This window comes from Ictidomys tridecemlineatus, chromosome 2, assembly GCF_052094955.1.
Source record: "Ictidomys tridecemlineatus isolate mIctTri1 chromosome 2, mIctTri1.hap1, whole genome shotgun sequence".
Classification (NCBI taxonomy): Eukaryota; Metazoa; Chordata; class Mammalia; order Rodentia; family Sciuridae; genus Ictidomys; species Ictidomys tridecemlineatus.
In genome coordinates, this window is record NC_135478.1 from 107,250,213 (window position 1) to 107,269,714 (window position 19,502).

Here is a 19,502-nt window from a genome sequence, read left to right on the forward strand (position 1 = left end):
CCACGCTCGGCTGGGCGGGGTCGGGCGCAACGCCCAGGGCGGCCGCCAGAGGGGGGGGGGCGCGGGCGCCTCAGCCCCGGCTGCTCCAATGGTCCGGGTGCAAGTGTCAGGAGCGCCAGAGCCGGCGTCGGAGAAGCCTTTACGAGGCCCTCCATACCTGAGGGCAGGCGAGTGCCCGGGTGCGGAGGGGAGGGGACTGGGACCTGGAGAGTCAAGGCGGGCTGCCAGGCGGGACGAGCCAGAAAGAGAGGGCAAGTGGCCACGCACGAGGGACAGGCACAGTTTCAACGACAGCCGTGCAGGACGTGCCTGGCCCATCTCACGGCTGAACAGGAACTAGCCTGGTGTCCCTGAGGCCACAAGGTGTGGACAGCCGCGAGCGGTCCAGTTCTGCCGTCCTTCCCCTCCCGGCGGCCGCGCCCCTCCGCCCCCCCCCCCCACCCCGTAGTGCTGCCCCTTGTGGTAGGCGCTTCTGGGCCCTGCCCTTCTCAAACCCGTCAGGTGTGTGAGATTTATATAGTAACTTTTTGTGCCTGTGTTACTGGGGGATTCATCAGGGGCGCTTTATCCCTAGTTCATTATATATATATATATATATATATATATATATATATATATATATATATATATATATATATATATATATACACACACACACATATAAGTTCATAATATATATGTATTTTTGAGGCAGGATCTTGCTAAGCTGCTAAGGCTGGCCTTGAACTTGCAATCCTCCTGTCTCAACCTCCTAAATAGCTGGAATTATAGGCGTGTACCACCACACCTAGCATATATGTGTTTAATGGAAAATTTTAAGATATAATTGATGTCCTTGATTTTTAAAAAAATCTGAGCTAGGCACTGTGATGCACACTTGTAATTCCAGCAACTGGGTAGGTTGAGGCAGGAGGATGACAAGTTCAAGGCCAGCCTCAGCACTTAACAAGATACTGTCTCAAAAACAACAGTTGATGGGGGATGCCCTGGGGATGAAGCTTAGAATGAACCCCTGGGTTCAATAACAAGCACATGCACACACACACACACACATTAAAGAAAAAAAATCACTGGATGGTATTAACAGTTGATGGAACAACAAAGAAGGAAGGGTTAGTAAATTTAAAAAGAATGAAATGTGATTTAAAATCACAATGAAATCAAGTGGGTGGCACATATCTGTAATTCCAGCCACTCAGGCTCAGGCAGATGGATCCAAAGTTTGAGGCTAGCCTGGGCAATTCAGTAAGAGTCTCAAAATGAAAAAGTAAAAAGTCTTAAAGTTGTTAGATGTAGCACAGTGGTAAAGTATCTCTGGATTTAATTCCCAGTATTGCCAAACACACACACACACACACACACACACACACACACACACAATGGATACTGCTTTATACCTTCAAGAATAGCTAAAATTAAGAGAATGACAATATCAAATTTTACGAGGAATGTAGAAGGTTTGCAACTCTCAGACACTGCTAGTGGGAGTGTAAAGTGAGATAACCACTTTGCAGAAACTTTAAAGATGTCACTCTGCCCTTATCTGAACGTTCATGTCCTCCAAACTTAATGTGTTGAAACCCTAACTCCCAAGGTAATGGTATCAGGATATGAGGCCAGTGGAGGTGATCCCATCCTAGGGCAGAGCCCCCATAAATAGGATTACAGCCCTTAGAAAAGGAGCCTAAGACCCCTAGCCTTTCCCAGCCCTTACGCATCCTGTGTCTACAGGTGTCTAGATATTGGACTGAGAAGGAACTGAGAAGTTTCCCATTGTCTATAAGCCACACACCTTAGAGCACTTTGTTATAGTCCCTAGCCCCCCACCCAAGGAACCAAGACCACCTCCCTGTGGCTCAACAATGCAGCCCTAGGAACTTACTCAGGAGTGAAAATGGAAATTAACAGAGGGTCATTTGAAAATGTCCATAGCAAAGTTATTCTAATAGCCTCAAAACTGGGAACACCCCAAATGTCATCCATGAGTACACAGATTCGGAGTTGTCTTGTTAGTGTAGGACCACAAGGTAGTGCAGGCATAGGCAGAGCTTATGGTGGTGAGCCTCAGGACAGCAGTTGTCCCCAGTGGGGTGCTGACTGGAGCCTTGGGCCACTTGTTAGGGTTTATGGCACCATGGCACACGTTTGTCAGACTCATAAAACCACATACTGAAAGGTGGTTTTTGGTTTATGCCAACATTTTTTACAGAATGACGTTAGATGAAGCCTTACCATTTGGTACTATGCCCTTTTGTGTTCTGTTGTGGTACTAGGGCTCCATCCCAGGGGTGCTCCACCACTGAGCTACACCTCCAGCCTTACTCTTTGGACACAACCTTGCTGAGCTGCTGAAGGGGCTGTAGCTGGAGATCTCCCAGTTTCAGCCTGGGCGTGGCTAGGACCACAGGTGTGCATCGACATGTCCACTCTAACACCCTCTTTGTTTTCCCGTGGTATAAAGTGGCCAGCTTTCCAAGAAAACCTCCTAGTGCCGGCAGCAGCAGGACAGCTCTCAGCCAGCACTGGCTTAGGGCGTGTGCTGCGTGGCTGGGCAGTGGTGCTGGGGGTAGGTGTGTTGAGTGCATTTCCAACTTACCTTCAACTTACAGTAGTTCATCGGGTAGCAGGTAACCCCACCCTAAGTTAGGGAGCATGGTACCGTAAGCGTGGCTGTCCCCAACATTTACCATTCAGCCTTTGTGACAGCACCAGGCCTGGCCAACCAGGCCTGGCCGGATCACCTGCTTTCTGGGTGAATTTAGGTGACAAACGATTCCTGTGGTGAAGCAGGAATGAGTACCTGTCTTGGAAGTGAGGCAGCGTGTGCCATGCCCTGGCCACAGAGCCTCTGTCCTGGGAAGCTATCACTGCTGGAGCCCGGCTGCCAGCTTGTATCTACACAAAGGCCTCTCAGTGGGGCAGATGTCTCCCAGTCACCGAGGGTTCCTGGAGTGCGAGAGAACCATGGAGAGAATAAGCCACGGTGAAGAGATGTCCTCTACAAGGAGCGGTGCCCAGCTCCTGTGCTGCTCCATGCAACAGGAGAGCCAGGGTCTTGTGCTCACGCTTCACAACAGCTGTGCCTGAGAGCCGACAGTGGTCCTCCTCCCCAGAGCTGTGAAGCCTCCCTCATCAGTTTTCTTACACTTGACCTGCCATCGGCAAGACCAGTGTCTCATTTCAGTCACTTGAGTTTGGGGTTTCTGACTGTACTGTCATGATGGGGTCCTGATGGCACTGTCTTCTCACTCCCACCCAGTGCCACCTACGTGCAGTTAACAGAACGAGTCAGACGGTGGAGGTCGGGATCCCTGGGTAAGCAGCTCTGCTGCTGGCCTCCATCTACCATGAGGCAGAAGTGAGAGGATTTGTCCACCAGGTGGCGCTGGATTCCTACGGCTGAGCAGATGAAGCCTGGAAGAATGGCAGCCTTGGAGGAGCGATTTGAGGTATTTCTCTTTCTTGGTGATAGTTTTCTGAACTCCTGCTTCACTTTGTCCCTGATGGGACGGGGCAGAGGCCCTGTGTGTCCTAGTGGCGCGTGAAGACCTTGGTGAGGGGCTGTGCTGGGAGGCAGGAGCTGCCTCCTTGGCTCAGACATGGCTGAGGACTTGGGGAGGCCCCGAGAAGTGCCCTGGAAAGGCCCATGGGGGCTGTGCATGCCACACAGATGGACCTGAAGGCTGGCCCAGAGCCAGCTGTGGTGACACTATGGGGAAGAATGCTCCCAAGGCAACTTCCCTTCATGATGTGACCTCAGAGCAGACTCAGGGAGGCTGGTACCATCAGAGGAAATGGCCCAGGTGGGCATAGTGCAGACGTGGTCTGAGCCACACCAAGAACTTCCAGTGACCCTTCACAGCCCCAGGGTTTATGCTTTATAAGCCAAAGATATATATTCCAATTTAACCCTCACGATAAACTGAGGCAGGTGAGGCAAAGCAGTATTAATCCACGGGAGGTGGGGGGGCTGCTTTGGAATAAGCCCTGGATCCGGGAACATCCAGTGACACCTTCCTCTCTCACTTTCAGCATTTTTTGCATTAGCTGGATTTCTTACATCTTGTGGTAAGACTGGCAGGCACACAGAGCCAAGGAAATGACACACTGAAGCAGGGCCCAAAATGCTAAGGTGGGTCCTGCAGGCGCTAGAGCACCTGTCCCACACATGGAGGCCAAAGGAAGCGCTATGCGGGTTGGATGAAGGTGAGGCATCCAAGTACTGGGGAAAAGCACCTTGGTCTGTCCAGTCTGCATGCTGGGTGGTGCACACCTGTCATCCCTGTTGCTCGGGAGGCTGCAGCAGGAGGCCAGCAGGGCAACTGAACAAGACCCTCTCTCAAAGAAAGAAGGACTGGGGAAGTAGCCCAGTGGTAGAGCTCCATCCCAGGACCCCCTGCAAGTCTCTGGAAACCTCTGTTTGTGTGTTCAAAGGATTAACTGGGTGGCAGCTGTACGAAGGTAGGGTGTGGCCATCCCTGACAGCCCCCCCGCAAAGTCCACCAAAGTAAGTCCCACCAAAGCCCACTCCCACATCCTCACTGTAAGAGGCTGGAGCACAGAGCAGCTATTTAACAAAGATTAATATGCCAACTAGTTCTGTGCCTGCAAACACTTACCAACTTTTTATACAGCTGGAAATAGTTCTGAATACATAAAACCCCTCATGGTCACTGCATACAGAAACAGAACAACCTCAATGCCTAAAGAAGTTAAGGCAGAAAAGGTGGCCAGGGCATTGTTAGACTGCAGCACTGCAGTCAGCAGACCTCAAATAAAGGGTGGGACAATCATGGTGGCATAGTCCTAGCTACTTGGGAGGCAGAGGTAGGAGGATGGCGAGTTCCAGGCCAGCCTGGCCAATTTAGTGGGAACCTGTCTTAAAAAAAAAAAAAGCCTGGGGATGTGCCCCAGTGGTAGAGCACCCCTGGGTTCAATCCTAGTACAGAAAGGAAAGGAACGAAAAAGACGAGAAAGACTGGGAAGCAAGGTATATCACACATGCAGCTGGGAAGGCTGAGGCAGGAAGATGGAAAGTTCAAAGCCAGCCTTAGCAATGGGAGGCACTTAGCAAATACAAAATAGGGCTGTGGGTGTGCTCAGTGGTCGAGTGCCCCTCGGTTCAATCCCCAGTACAAAAAAAAAAGACACTGGAGAGCCACAGTGCTGAGATGGGAGCGTCATGACCTGTGTTCTCAGGGACCACCTGGTAGAGCTGCAGCTGGCGTGCAGGACTCTGGCCAGCAAATTGTCATGCTCAAGGTGGACAGAGATCAGCTGTAGTCTGTGGGGAGCGGTGAGCCTCAAGGCGTCTTGCACCTCAGCCAGGAGTGTGCCGAGAGGTGCCCAGGGCCCTGGCGCTCCAGAGACTGGCCCAGGCATGGGCAGGGCGAAAGGCAGTGCAGCCTCCCATGTTGACTGTAGTTGTCCTGTCCCATGGGCTGGCTCACTGTCCTGTGTCCTTTGCCGTCCTTTCTGAGCAAAAGTTAGTAGTTAATTCTATCATAGACGTCTTGTCTGTGTACAGTCTTCAGCTCCCTCTGCTGGATGCTGGAGCCCCTTCTCAGGACTTGGGTCCTTCCCGCTTCCTTCATGTGGCACTGTGTACTGTCTTTTCTCTCTGCTTGTCTTATTTTTAGAATGATTCAGAAAAACAACAGCTCTTTTCCTGATTTTGGCATGAACCCCCTTATTCGAAATGGAGACAGCATCTCAAACAGCTCAGAGGAAGAGGCGTCAGGAGCTCCCTGCGCTGACTGGGGAAGGCAGCGGTGAAGTCCTGCCCATGCTGCGCTGTCCTGCTGATGTGGTAGGCTACAATACTTTGGTTAAAATCATGTTTGTGACTGTAACTATTTGTATGACTTATTTTAAAGAAATACATCTCAGAAAGGAAAAAAAAAAAAATCCTGGCCAGGAAGCCTCAGGCAGATGCTCCAGCTGTGGCCTCACGTGCCCCCTTCTCTCCTGGCCCATGTGATGGCTGGTCAAGTGCAGATCCACAGCAACAACAGGGAGCCAGACTCCACGTCCTGCCATAAACTTGGCAGAACAGCATTTCCTTAACACACAACAGGGTATGACAACAGAGATGACAGTCACTCCCAAATGACAAAATGTAAATATCACAATGATGCCCTCAATAAAATATGAAAACCTTTACCAAAAATAGTTTATTGCACAAAATTTAAGGAATTCCCAAGCACGCTTATATTATAAAAAAAAAATCAACATGCTTTTTAAAGTTACAATCTGTTGCACACAGTGACACCTTTCACACAAACAGCCCCCAGCTAGTGACTCCTTTTGTGAGAAGATTTTTTTATAGAAATGACTAACTCTGAATGAGAAATGAGGGAACAGCAGAAGGCAGTGAACAACGAACTTCCTAGATCCTCTAAAACACGGACCCTCAAGAATCCGATCAGAACCTGAGACCACCACAGAATGAGATCTTGTTAGCATGGGGCCCAAGATCCCACACCACAGGCATCCACGTTGCTGGGTCCTTGGTAGGAAGGCTCCAGGACTCTTCCCTTTCAGATACGCTGGTCCCTTTCATTCCCAGAACCTTGACACTTGATTTTTGTTTTAAAAAAAAAATGTAAATAGGAATCTGTGCCATGGTAATGTTATAGGCTGTGGCTTTTGCAGAGAATAAGCCTTCCACCGAGGGCAAGCCACAAGCTTCCCGATCCCAGCACAGAGGCTGCCCATAGGCTGCCCCTCTCCCTGACCCAGGCCTGGGTAGTCAGCTGCCATTCTATCAAAACATCTTCTAAAGAGGAACGAAGCCATATAAATCTGCAAGATGTGTGGGGCATCAATCTGATGGGTACCATAGAAAAAGATCAACAGAGACCTACTGCAATCCAGGCAATGGCATCCTGAACTACGTACCATGGCTCCGTGCAACAGGACAGGGCGAACACCATGCAGACAACAGCCACCCTGGCAGAATCACACTCCAGACCCAGACTCGTCACTTGCACTTTACCCAGAGGAACATTCGTTCCAACTGGGATCCCCTGGAGACAGAAAAGTGCCTTCAACCTTCCAAAACAGCAGCGAGAAAACCTCAAAGAACGTAAGGGCAGTGGCAGCTCCAGCATGAGCCTCAAGCCACAGCTGCACTAGCCACTGAGGACACAGGCTGAGCCAAGACAGGCCAGGTCCTTGGTGGAACCCAGAAGTGCTGACCAGGGCCCCACACGGGGCAGTGATAGCTAGGGTAGGTGAGGCCCAGGACTGCCAAGCAAGGGAGGGAGACAGACATGGGGCCCAGTGGTGGCCACAAGCACATCCTCTCTTAGGAGGAAGAAACGGGAGCTTGTGCAGAGACTCTGCTGAGACAGAGGGAGAAAGCAGCCGTGCCACCCAGTGAGTCCAGGGATGTGTCTTGCCTCAGACTAGACAAAAGGTAACAGCCAAAATAAATAAGAACATAAACTTCCATTTTTCTTTTCTAATGGTGCAAGAACAATTTAGTCAGAAACAATTTCCAACTTAAGAAATAAAATATACTTAAAATGAAATTTTCAAGTATCATTTCAAGATTAACCCTGTACAGATGATATATACATTTTACAAGTTCTAATATTTGCTAGGGAATACTTTTTTAAAAGCCACACATCTTCATGGTGATGCCACTTTAGCCGTATCAATCAACCTTTTAACAACATACCACAAACTGCTTGGAAACTCCATGTTGTTCTCTCTAGGACACCAGTACTCTGCTGACACAGCAAGCCTAGGTGGGTCCCTACCATAGAACTTCACCTGTAGACTGGCAGATCTGAACGAGGGTCACCTGGACCTCCCCTCTTTTTCTCCTTCCTACCTTGAAACAATAAATACTATTTTTAGATTTTCCTAGCAACTGAGGGAGAAACAAAGACCTGGACTCTCCCAGTCAGCTGGTATATACAGCACTGCCTCTAGGTGGAAAATGTGCCACAGTGAAGAGGCACTTGTCTCTGAATCTCCTATTCCTCAAGAGACCATAGCTGCCTTCCCCTGGTACCACATCTCTTCCAGACATGGCCTCTGACCAGGTGACACTGGCCACACCAGGGCCTCCTGATGACCATGGTGTTGGGGGCACAGCAAGAAGCCTGTGACCCACACACGTTAGGCCCTCTTCCCCTGGGGATTGTTAGGACCACTGGGATTGACTGAGGGTCCCACCTGCTCCAGCCCAGTGGTCAGCCAAAGTGGGTGGGCCCACACAGGGCCAGCACCTGACAGGCCTGTGTCACAAACTTAGGAAGACCACTGGGCAGGAAGCAAAAACCCTCAGGAAAAAGTAAAATTAGAAAACAAGGAGCCTCCTCTGGGCAAGAATGTTTGGTTTTAGAAGGTAGAGTAAATAAAATAACTATACTTCTTAAAATATAATTTTCTGATATCCCTACATCCTACGTGTACATTATTTTCCAACAGTAATTTTTCAAAAGGCAATCAATAAAAAGACAATTAGATTCTTCTTAAATAATATAGTCATATGCTTTTAAAAGGTTATGATTTTCAGTATTTCTATGTACATCCTATTATGGGATGGCTATTGAAAAAAATGAAATAAAAATCCAAAGGTGCAAATAAAAATTCATTCTGCAGAAAAGGAGAGCTCTTATTGAGTGGACAGGACAGTGAGAACCGCACCCAGCCTGCCTGGATGTGCTGCCAGAGGATCCTACTGAGCAGTCTCTGCAGGGGCTGGCTGCTGGCATGGCCCTCCACGAGCAGCATCCCTGTCAATCAAAGATGCCCCCTTCTGCAAATAACCTGTCAGACAGATACAAGTCCTCACTGAGCCCGAAGCCAGGCCTGAGGTCTGGCTACTTTGTGGGAAGCCATTTGTGATTTCAAACGACTACTCCTCTCATCCTCAACACTCCCTCTGTTGTTTCATTCTTCATCAAAGGCAAAAGCAAAACTCAAATTTCACTCTCAGAAAATGCAGAGCACACCATCAAAGGAGTAGCACTGATGCAAGAGCGTTCCTTGGAGCAGCTGTGTACACATGGTGTGAGCACTGTGCGGTCACTGGTCCAGTCCTCCTTGGGGAGCCCGGCTTCCACCTTGTTGTCTTGGGTTTGCCCTGGGATTCACCTGCTCTCCTGCGGGGCCTTCCACCTGCGTCCAGGAGGACAGGGACTCGTGCACAGTGAAGGTGTGCTCCTCCATCTGGCGTTGCAGACTGTCCATCTCCTGCCTGGGGAGACGGGAGGAAGCATGAGAAACCCAGGTCACAGGAGGGCCAAGCAGAAGCCAACACTCACAACCCCTACCAAGCTCAGGTGTGGTAGCAGGATCCCCCATGTCTGCATGACAGTGGATCTCTATCACAGTCCCACAAAATCAGCTGCTGTCATAGGTCAGGGCTCTCAGCATTGTTCTCTGTTCTGTGCGGAGACCAGCATACTATCTAGCTTAGGTGTCTGCTTCAGGGAGAGCCCTACCTCCACTGGGACTGTGTGAAACAAAGACCTAAGTGCCCGAGGCCAGCCAAGTTGCTGTGTGGAAGCTGCCCCAAGGCCAGTGCAGTGTGACTTGCACCCCCAGTATCACCTATGAGGTCTCCCAGGTGGCTGTGCTCTGCGACGCTGGCCTCTGCTGTTCTGAGTCAGGAGGCTCAACCCACAGTGCACAGGTACAATACGTGTGGTCTCTCATTCCAAAGGCTGGTCAGGGCAGTCTGCTCTGAGCAGCGTTGGCCTGGTGTGGCGTGAGGGCCTGCCTGTGAGCAAGCTTGCCCCCCACTGTGGGCACACCCTGTGGCACAAGAAGCTCCTCCAGCCAGACAAGCCATTTGTTTTAAAAGCACAGAATGTGGACCGTACTTGAGCTGCTGCAGACAGCTGTTGAGGTTCTTGAGGGGCTCCTTGCTCACGGCAGGTGGAGGCCGCAGCAGCTCCTCCAGCAGCGAGGCTGGGACGGGGCAGTCTGGGATCCTGATGGGTGTTGCAGGGCCTGGGGAGCTGGCCTCACCTTTTGGCTCCTTCCTCTGTTCATTAAAAACATGTCATTAGTTTCCCCGTGTCCACCCCCCATCAGTTACTGCTGTCACAACAGGAGCCAGAAGACCCCCACATGGCAGAAGACCCCAGAAAGGAGACTGTCCTAGCCTTCGCATCAGCACAGCCCGACTATCACAGGAGGAGTTGAAGAAGTTGGCTGGTAAACAGCTCAATTCCGAATGCACACACTAAACACAAACAACCTGAGCCCAGACCCTTGGGGGGACCCACCGGACCCTAGAGCCTCATTCAAGAGCATCCCCTAAACCCACAGCCTTGACACTGGGCTTCCCTAGGAAATCAGGTACATTTCCCAGCTGCTCAGACTCTCTAAACCCAAAACTTTTCCACAGATAGCAAATGATGCCTGAGAGAATTCTCTGCACCTGCCCCTGTGACAACTCCCGAAGATGGAGTGCAGAAGGAATTTGAATTTTGGAAAAGCCGACATTCTACTGGAAAAGGCACCAAACTAGGACTCTGCCCTAGCAGCTGCCCCATATCATCTCATGTAGCGGCCATGTGTGCGTGCCTAGAAAGTCTGCCAGCCTCTCGCTCAGGAAAACCTCGGGCATAGTCAGTCAGCCTGAAAGGTGGTGGGCCTGGATACCACCTTGGCCACACGGTGCCGGAGGTCCAGCTGCAGCTGCTGGTTCTGCTGAAGCAGGGTCTTCATGTTGCTCTTCAGTTCCGACACTTTGGCTTGAAGCATAAATTTATCCTTCTGGGTCATGGACAGGTCTTCCTGCACCGTCTCCAACTCAGACTTGATATTCTAGAAAAGTAGATTTGGATTCAGAAAAGGGAATGATTAAACACTGCTAAGATCTGTTTCTATTGAGTTCCGAAGGACTCTTCTTTTTTCTTTTTTGGTACTAGTGATTGAACCTGGAGGTACACTTACCTCTGAGTCAGGAAGTGTACCTCCGGGTTCAAGTCAGGCCTTGTTCTGAGACAGGGCCTTGCTAAACTTGAAATCCTCCTGCCTCAGCCTCCCAGGTTGCTGGGATTGTAAGCATGCACCAATGGGCTGGTGAGGGCCTGACTTTTACACAGTGAATCACAGGATGTTTCCAGCCCAGCAGTTCCCTCTCGAGTTCTCCAGGCTGTGAAGGATCTAGTGATGATCACACCCTGCACACTCTTAACTCAAACTCCAGAGCCCGCAGTCCACCTGCATGAGAGCCACCTGCAGCAACTGCCCCCTAGAGTCTGGGGATGGTCACCTGTAATGACTGCTGTGTTCCTTCCAGTTCCTTCCTGCCCTGTTGCTCTGTCAAGTCCAGCTGCTGCTTCAAGGACTGGATTTCTCGCTCTTTCTGATCCAACTCCCATTTGAGATTTTCCATCTAAAGTGAAAAAAAGTCACGTGATCAAGAAAACGTTAAATAGGTATTCTTCTGTTTTTGGTGGTGCTGGGGATTGAACCCAGGGACATTCTACCACTGAGTTACATTCCCAGCCTTTATTTTATTTTATTTTTAAACAGGGACTCGCTTAGTTGCCTAGGCTGGCTTTAAACTCACAATCCTCTGGCCTTGGCCTCCCAAATCATAGGGATTACAGGTGTACACCACTGCACCTGGTTTCTGCACATCTTTTAATATCATATTTAGGAAAAAAAAAATATTCTTCAAGCAGATAGGGCCCAGCTCTCACCTCTTGGCTCCCTGTGGGCTCCTGGCTGAGCTGCATGTCCAGCTGCTTCTGTAGGAGCTGAAGCTGAGTCCGGGCCTCTGCCAGCTCTGCCTGGAACTGTGCTATCTCCTGGGAATGTTTCCCCTCCCGAATCCTGGCATTAAAAAAAGGTAAGAATGAAATGTCAGCATCCTCCCAACTTGCCACCCCATTCTAAAATGAAGCCTGTGGATTATGGCCATCCTGGTGAGACCCAGACTGCTCCCCAGAGACAATTGATGACTGGGTGCCGTGGCCAACCCTGCAAAGTCCTCCAAGAGACATGCTTTGTTCATACAATTTATATTATGGTGCTGAGTGACCATGCCAAGATCCAGTAAGAGGGACCTCTAGAGCTGCTCGTGTGTGTGTGCGCGCGCACGCAGCTCTGGGCATGGCACAGCCATACCCTCTACGTGTCTGACTGTGCTGCACTAGTGAGATCAGTGATCCTCTCAGTGTCCAGGGCACAGTCCCAGGGTGAGTCTTTGCCCTGGGCAGCTTCTGTCTTGGGAAGGTCAAGCAAGGCAGGAAGGAGTGAGGCAACCAGAGTAAAGCCTGGGCTTTCTCAGAGGGGGTCAGGACACTGGGACTGGCCCCTCAGTATTCGGCAGTTTGGTAGCAGGCAGGAGTCTCCCCATGTGGGTGTGAATTAGAGACCTGGAAGGGGCTCACATAGCTCTGCCTGCTCAGGATGCACTGCGCGCGCATGGTCCCCAACTGGCAGTGCTGGCCCTCCCCAGGCCTTGGCACTCACTGGAGCTCATCGGCCTCAGCCTGCAGCGTCTGCACAAGGTGCTCCTTGGCTTGCAGCTCCTTCTTCACTTCGCTCAGCTCCAAAGCGGCTGCCTTGAAGTGGCGGCGGTTGTGTCCAGCTTCTGCCCTGGCAGCAGCCACCTGGAAGGAGGCAGGAAGCTGATGTTAAAATGATGAAGTAAACACACAGAGACAGAGAAATACCTTTTTCTGGACAGGACACCCAAGGCTCAATGGTGCCCAAGCACCAGCACTGAAGCCCCACCAATCCCCTGCCCCAATGCTCAGCACAGGGGAGTGCATCAGAAGTGGTTGCTAGTGCCTATCAAATTTACAGGTCTATTCATGGTTCCCTTAGTCTAAACAGTTTCCAAATTCTTCCAGCATATCTACATGTTTCCAGTTGAGTTTATCCACAGCTTGTGAATTCTGAGAACAATCTACTTTTGCATTATACCCTCTAACAATAATGTGGCTGTTAATTCTATTTATGATGTAACTAGTCTCCTTTCTGAAATCTCACTGCTGTTAAAATAAATTCTCTCAATATTTCCAAAAAGATAAGTAAATTTTTAAGTATCACAAACATATTTTTTCCCAATACTTTAATTTTCTTGTCTAATTGTCCTACCAAGTACTTTATTTTAAAATAAAATTTAACAAAAGCATTTGTAATAGCTGGGCATAGTGGTACATGCCTGTAATCCCAGTGACTTGGGAAGCTGAGGCAGAAGGATCCCAAGTTCAAGGTCAGATCAGCAACTTAGCAAGATCGTGTCTCAAAATAAAAAATAAAAGGGCTAGGGATGTGGCTCAGTGGTAAAGTGTCCCTGGGTTCAATCCCTGGTACGAAAGAAAAAGAAATTGAAGTCTGCATATATCATTTCCCCAGTATTTTTACTATGAATTTCTTTCTATTTATTGACTGATTGATTGATCGATCAATTGTGGCACTGGGGATTGAACCCAGGGGGCTATATTTGGGGAGCCACTCCAAATGCACTCACCTTTAAGTCCTGATGCACCATGGGGATCTGAAAGATCACTGTAGTCTGGCGCAGTAGTGCCATGGACCTGACTCAGTCTTTTCCCTCACTGGGATAATAAGATGTGGCCCTGGGAGTGGCCCTAGGTGTAGGCGGCACCCAGAAGGGTTGAGCTACACTCACGGGTTCCCTTGTAATCCTACCTCATTTGAATGGCTTCTTCCCAATAAAAGGGTTCAGCAAATGCTCCTCTTTCTCTTTGCATGGATCCCTAAGGTCAGAGGAGCCATCACAGGACCCAAAGAAAAAGGTATTTCTTTGTCTCTGTGTGGTTATTTCATGCAGCTTAGTTTACCTGGAATGATCCCAAGTGTTTAGTCGTGGAACACGACAGCTCTACCAATGAGCTAAGCTCTCCATCCCTTTTCACTTTTTATTTTGAGACAGGGTCTCACTAAGTTACCCAGGCTGGCCTGGAACTTGAAATCTTCCTGCCTTAGTCTCCTGAATAGATGGGATAACAGACACATACTACCAAACACGGCTGCAATTCAAAGTTCAAAGGAAAAATAATGTGTCCCTTCCCACATTTTTCCAGAGATAAAGACAGTTCTTCCCAAGTACTCCCTCTGGTATGTAAGCATTGAGATGCGCTTGTGTTAGGTTGGGGGTGTAGCTCAGAAACACAGTGTTTGCCTAGCATGTGCTAGACCTGGGGTTCCATCCTCAGCACCGCAAAAAAAAAAAAAAAAAAAAAGAGAGAGTGGTGGGGGAGAAGATGTGCACTGGGGCACTGCCAGGAAGTGCACATTCTAACAGCAGAGAAAGGTGAGGACCAATAGGCTTATGGTGGAGCAAATAGTGGTCAGAACATGCCACTGCTGAGACGGCATTCACCTGACACATCAGCAAACACACAGAGCAGGAGAAGGAGCCAGCCACAAGAAGCTGTCTCTCTGCATAAAAAGGTCAGATGCAAACATGTTTCCGTCTGCTCCTTAACACCAACAAGAAGTATGCTTTTGAAACTTGTCTACAAAAGAACAACTTTTTCTAGTAAAGATGAACGTGCACATGTACATATGGCCCAAGCTACACCATATGGTCACTTAATCTGACACCCTCTTCTGCTGACAATGCCAGGTCCTCTGTAGCCTGTTACAACACTGTGATGACAACTCTTCTCCCTACAGCAAAGTTCTGTAGATATAAAGGGCACCCAGGTGACTATCTGGCACTGAAAGAGCTGAAGGTTCTACAAATTTGAAAGCAGTTGGACATGGCCACATACCTGCTGCTTGAGGCTGTTCACCTCCACCTTCTCCTTCTCTAAGGAGATTTGTAAAGCCTGGACGAGCTGCTTCATCTGGCGATCCTCCTCTTCTTTCCGTTGCAGAACTGCCTGTACCTAGGTTGTAGTGCATAGGGATAGACAGATATCTCAGGAATCCCAACACCTACATAACCTGTGATGAAGCATGGGGCCCCTTATAGCGAGCACACACACCACGGCCACAGTGCCTCACCAGAGAGGGCACTAGTCAGAAGAGGAGAGAGAATCCCACCTCTGGAGAACACTGCTACAAAGGCAGAAATCTGAAATCATAGGAGTATGGTTACTTGGTCACATTCAAGATTGGTGGGTACCACAAAGGCCACAGAAACCAGGCTACAAACACAAATGTAAGAAAGCAAAGTAAGAATGGAGGGATGAGGCCAGGGCAGAATGCACGTCACCAAACTCCCCAGACACTATATGCTCAAAGGCTGGGGGCACTGTGGCCTTGAGTAGCCACTGTGAAGACTTCCCTGAGACACCTAGACACTGCTGCAATTCCCACAGCCACTATGTAACTGCAGCCAAGAACAAGGTTTGCAGCAAGATGCAGCCAGGGCTCCAGGTATCCTGCTCTAAATCCCACGAGGGCTTCAGGTAGTGTCCACCACACACATTACCGTTCACAGCTGAAAACCGCTTTGCCTGACCTCACAGCCCCCTCACAGAACCTGTGAAGCTGCACACTGACTAGGGACTCAGGCCATGGAATAACCAGATTCTCTAAGCCTGTTCCCTTCTCCCTGATAGATGCTGTGCCTCTCCTGGAGGAACTACAATGATCTGATACAGCAGGACACTGAGTGTACGCAGCCCACAGCAGCCCTCATTCCATCCTGGCAGATGAGTGTGAATACCTGGAGATTCAGCTGGACCAAGTCGGCCTCCCTCTTGGCCAGCGCTGTCTCTAAGATGCTGTTGTGTTCCCGCAAAGCAGCATTGGATTGTCCGAGGCCTGTGAGCTTCCCTCTCTCGTGCTCTAACTCAAGAGCCAGCTTCTTATTTGATTCTTCAAGGCGCTTTATCTTCCGTCTGAAACCTCTGGACTCTTGAAGCTGAAACACATCAGAGTAACTGTACAATGACAAGCTCTGCTGGATGAAATCATGGCACACACCACAATTTTGACAGGAAGGGCCAGTATGGAAACAGGACAACCTTCCCTTGGCTCGTGACCCAAGAGGCTCAGTGGCCACTGCTCTCCTGGTACCACAGGCTTCCAGAAGTTGGTCTGGCCATTGCCTTAGCCCAGGCCAAGGCATTCGGCATGTGGCAGAGAACCAAGCTAGCTGTAGCCACACTCATTTCAGGACAGGACAGGACCCTTAAACAAAGCACCCAGCCCCAGAAACTGACAAACCCTACCTGACATATGGGCCAGGTAAGCAGCTGTGACAGTGTCAACAATATAGTACAGACAGTCAGGACATGGGAGCCTGACTGTCTCTCAGTTCTGAGACATCTGAGAGGTTAAGTTGGGTTTCTAATGTGCAAACCGCACTCTCGCCAGCAGCTGTGGCACATACTTATAATTCCAGTGACTCTCAGGAAGAGGCAGAAGAAGCTCAAGTTCAAGGCCAGCCTCAGCAACTTAGTGAGGCCCTAAGAAACTTAGACCCTTAATCAGACTCAAAATAAAAAATAAAAAAGGCCGGGGATGTGGCTCAGTGATGGAGCACCCCTGGTTCAGTCCCTGGTACCGGCATTCTAACTGGAAGGTGGTTATCCCAATGGCTGCTCTATGGGCACGTTAGTGGCTGTAACCATTGTCACTGTTGCCATAGTGCTGGTAACAGTCTACTTTGCCCATGGTTAGGAAGTGACCAAGTGCCACATGAGGCTCGGTGTCCAGGACGCATGGCAGTTACCTCATCCTCCAGCTCCAGCACCTTCTCCCGGGACTCCTCTAGCTCCTGGCTGGTCGTCGCAATCACCTCCTGCAGCTCCTTCTCCAGCAGCATCTTGCTATGGCCAACGCTCTGCAGCTCCACCTCCAGGGCCTGGATCCTCTCCTAATAGCCAGATGGGAAAGCATGTTGATCACTGGCTCAGGGCAGGCCCTCACCCTCTCTCTTGCTGCGGCACCTGCAGGCATGAAGCTTTGTGGCCATAGGCCGGATCCCATCCCCACAACGCTTCCCTCTCTCTCGAGAAAGGATGTGAGACCATTATCCACAGCATGTGTACTAGTGACCCCCAGGTACTACAGGATAAATGAAGAAACCTTTTTGAGTTAAATGCTTTGAAAACACAGAAAGAACTCTGACCCATAACTCTGTAAATTATCATCAAATAGCAAGTAAGCAGCATTCAGTGCAACAGAACACTGCACACATGCTTGCTCACATGCATACACATCTCTGCAGACACTGCTCATACACTCATGCCTGCGCTCACACATGTGCACCAGCATTACAGCCACCATAGTGACAGACTGTTTCAAGCACTTTCTAGGTGTCACTCAGTCACCTTAGGAGAAGGTTCTACTCTTTGACTCTTTTTTTTTTTTTGCCTGCCATGCTCTACCATTGAGGTACACCCCATCCTCCTTTTATGTTTTATTTTGAGACAGGGTCTTGCTAAGTTGCCCAGGTTGGCTTGAACTTGAGATCCTCCCGTCTCAGCCTCCTGAGTGGGTGGGATTACAGGTGGGGCCATGGTGCCAGCCCTGGCTTCATCATGCTGAGCATCAGAAGACCCACAACCTGCCCAAGCAGCACCTTAATAGTGGTGGCGCTACAGATGGAACACAGCCTGAGCTGCTAGCTGTGCCAGCCTTTAGCCAAAGCCTCCAGAGAGCCCTGAGCCTGCTGCCCTCACCAGGTGACCCAACGGGCTAAAAAGAAAGACACATTTTATAGCAGAAAGGAGCATGATTGAATAGACGCCCCTTGATATTTTATAGAGTACCTGGGAGGAATGTTTACTTTATTCAACTGGCCAAGAAAGCACCATGTTACGATGTAGTCACTTCCTACTCAGAAACTCTTATGTGGACAGGACAATGGGAGATGGAGAAAAACCACATGTAAGAAGAGATGTCATGATGAAGACAAGATATCAAATGTGATGCAAAGAGGAATTCAGTCAGATAGAATTGAACACCTACTAGTAAAAGTGAAAGACAGTAAGAATCAAGCTGTCCAGGAGGAAATACAGGAGCAGGTCTCCTGCTAGCGAGTGCTGGGCGCTCCTGGGAGCACAAGATGCCCTTCTGGCCCTGGGCCTCCACCTCCCCCAGCCACAGCCCCTGTTCATCCTACAGTAAGGCAAAGGCTCCCTCATGGTGCTGAGAGCAGCAGGAAAGGCTCTGGCTGCACCACCCCACCTGGTCCTGCCCAGCCCTCATTTCTGAGCCTCCACTTTCTCAACCCTGACCTCAAGCTCTGATTCTTTCCCAGCCACCCAATTCAGTTGTCCACCCCTCACCCCATATGGTCCCAAACCCACCCACCCCGCTGCTCCCAGCAGCCTGCTTCCCATTCTGTGCTTAGCCTACTCTCACCAGCTCTCAGCACCTGCAGCAGAGTCCCCCGGCCTTCCTGTTACAGCCTTGCCCACCTCACTTTCCCAACTCACTGCCTGTCACTGTCCCAGGACAGGAGAGTACTGGACTCACGCCCCACACAGTTGTCTTGAGTTTCACCATGGGCAAGGGCAAGGCCAAGCCCAAGCAGCTGTGATAGCCCCCATCGCTGCACCTGCCCACCCAAGATGCCCCCTTTGTCCCTCCAGCACCTCCTTGTCCTCAAAAGCTTTCTTGGACCATGCTGACACTGGCCTTGGCCCCTTGTACCTCGCTGCAAGCCCCAGTGAGCACCAGTCACCATGCCTCCTCTGTCAGTGCCTCCACTCCCAGGCCCTGGGCAGTGCAGAGACAATGGGAGTTCAGGGGCAGGGCCTGCCTCCCCGCCCCCCCCAAGGTAGTGGCTGAATGTCTCCAAACCACTGCGGCTCCTGGATGCACAGTCCATACCGCAGACCATACACACTTCAGGAGGGCCAGGTGGGATACTACACACACGTCATTAAAGGCATGCACCAACAGCACACCTACACATTTCAGTTCTTCCCTCTTCGGTTTTAAAAGAAAAAAATATTTATTTGCAATGAAAACAAAGTCCCATTGTTGGCTTGGGACATACATACGTATGCTCTCGAGTGTGTGTGTATATGTATGTGTAGAATTACCAATATTCTTCTCAAGCTTGTAAAGCAAAACTGGCCACCCTTTGGTATACCCTCATTTACACAAATACAACATGTTTCTGGGGTTTTCTTTTTAAAATTAAGAGAGAAAGAGAACCATGTACCGCTTGGAAACTTTTTGTCAGTTTCTCGACTGACAAGATTTGAATCCACTGCTCTAAAGAATCCCTGAAAACCATCCCTGTGAGGTGAGATCTGGTGGGCAAGGTTCCTTGGCCCAACTGCTCCCCCTCCCAAGCCTATGTGCAGTCCTGGCCCAGGTGAGAAGGAAAAAAATTGGAGGAGGGTAAGAGAGTCCAGGGCTTTATCCTGTGGATAAGGCACCAGAGCCTCACACCCCTTCCACTCGTTCATCTTGCCCCCGCTGGATTGAAGGGGTCGGCAGGGGTGAGCAAGGCAGGCTCACATAGAGAGAAGGGGACGAGAATGGCAGCTGGACCAAGGCCACAGCCGGGATGAAGGCCAGAATGGGGGAAGCTGGCTGGGCTGCATCACCTGAGCCTGCTCTTCCCCATCTGT

The 19,502-nt window shown here is 50.0% G+C and overlaps 1 protein-coding gene and 1 long non-coding RNA gene across 15 annotated transcripts in view; one reads left to right on the forward strand and one right to left on the reverse strand.

Annotated features, from left to right (window-relative positions):
- The first annotated feature begins 13 nt into the window (after positions 1 to 13).
- Positions 14 to 18,999, forward strand: LOC110599227 (uncharacterized). Of its 8 annotated transcripts, none has more exons than XR_013434933.1 (6): positions 20 to 363; positions 3,260 to 3,449; positions 4,033 to 4,461; positions 5,640 to 5,809; positions 10,057 to 10,179; positions 10,373 to 10,860. It is a non-coding gene; the product is annotated as an uncharacterized LOC110599227 (long non-coding RNA). The 8 variants fall into 8 exon arrangements; XR_013434932.1 differs by having other exon boundaries at positions 22 to 363; positions 4,033 to 4,206; XR_013434935.1 differs by having other exon boundaries at positions 14 to 501; positions 4,033 to 5,809.
- Golga3 (golgin A3) overlaps positions 6,159 to 19,502 on the reverse strand; it is a 45,341-nt gene continuing 31,997 nt past the window's right edge. For all 7 annotated transcript variants that reach the window (XM_021733946.3, XM_040292081.2, XM_005336355.5 and 4 more), the window contains 9 exons: positions 16,643 to 16,786; positions 15,632 to 15,829; positions 14,730 to 14,846; positions 12,454 to 12,593; positions 11,679 to 11,811; positions 11,246 to 11,368; positions 10,633 to 10,794; positions 9,843 to 10,006; positions 6,159 to 9,214 (listed from right to left, as the gene is read on the reverse strand). In XM_021733946.3, the coding sequence (XP_021589621.2) occupies positions 9,043 to 9,214; positions 9,843 to 10,006; positions 10,633 to 10,794; positions 11,246 to 11,368; positions 11,679 to 11,811; positions 12,454 to 12,593; positions 14,730 to 14,846; positions 15,632 to 15,829; positions 16,643 to 16,786 (1,353 nt within the window). In that variant the 3' untranslated portion in view covers positions 6,159 to 9,042. The remainder of the gene's footprint in view (positions 9,215 to 9,842; positions 10,007 to 10,632; positions 10,795 to 11,245; positions 11,369 to 11,678; positions 11,812 to 12,453; positions 12,594 to 14,729; positions 14,847 to 15,631; positions 15,830 to 16,642; positions 16,787 to 19,502) is intronic.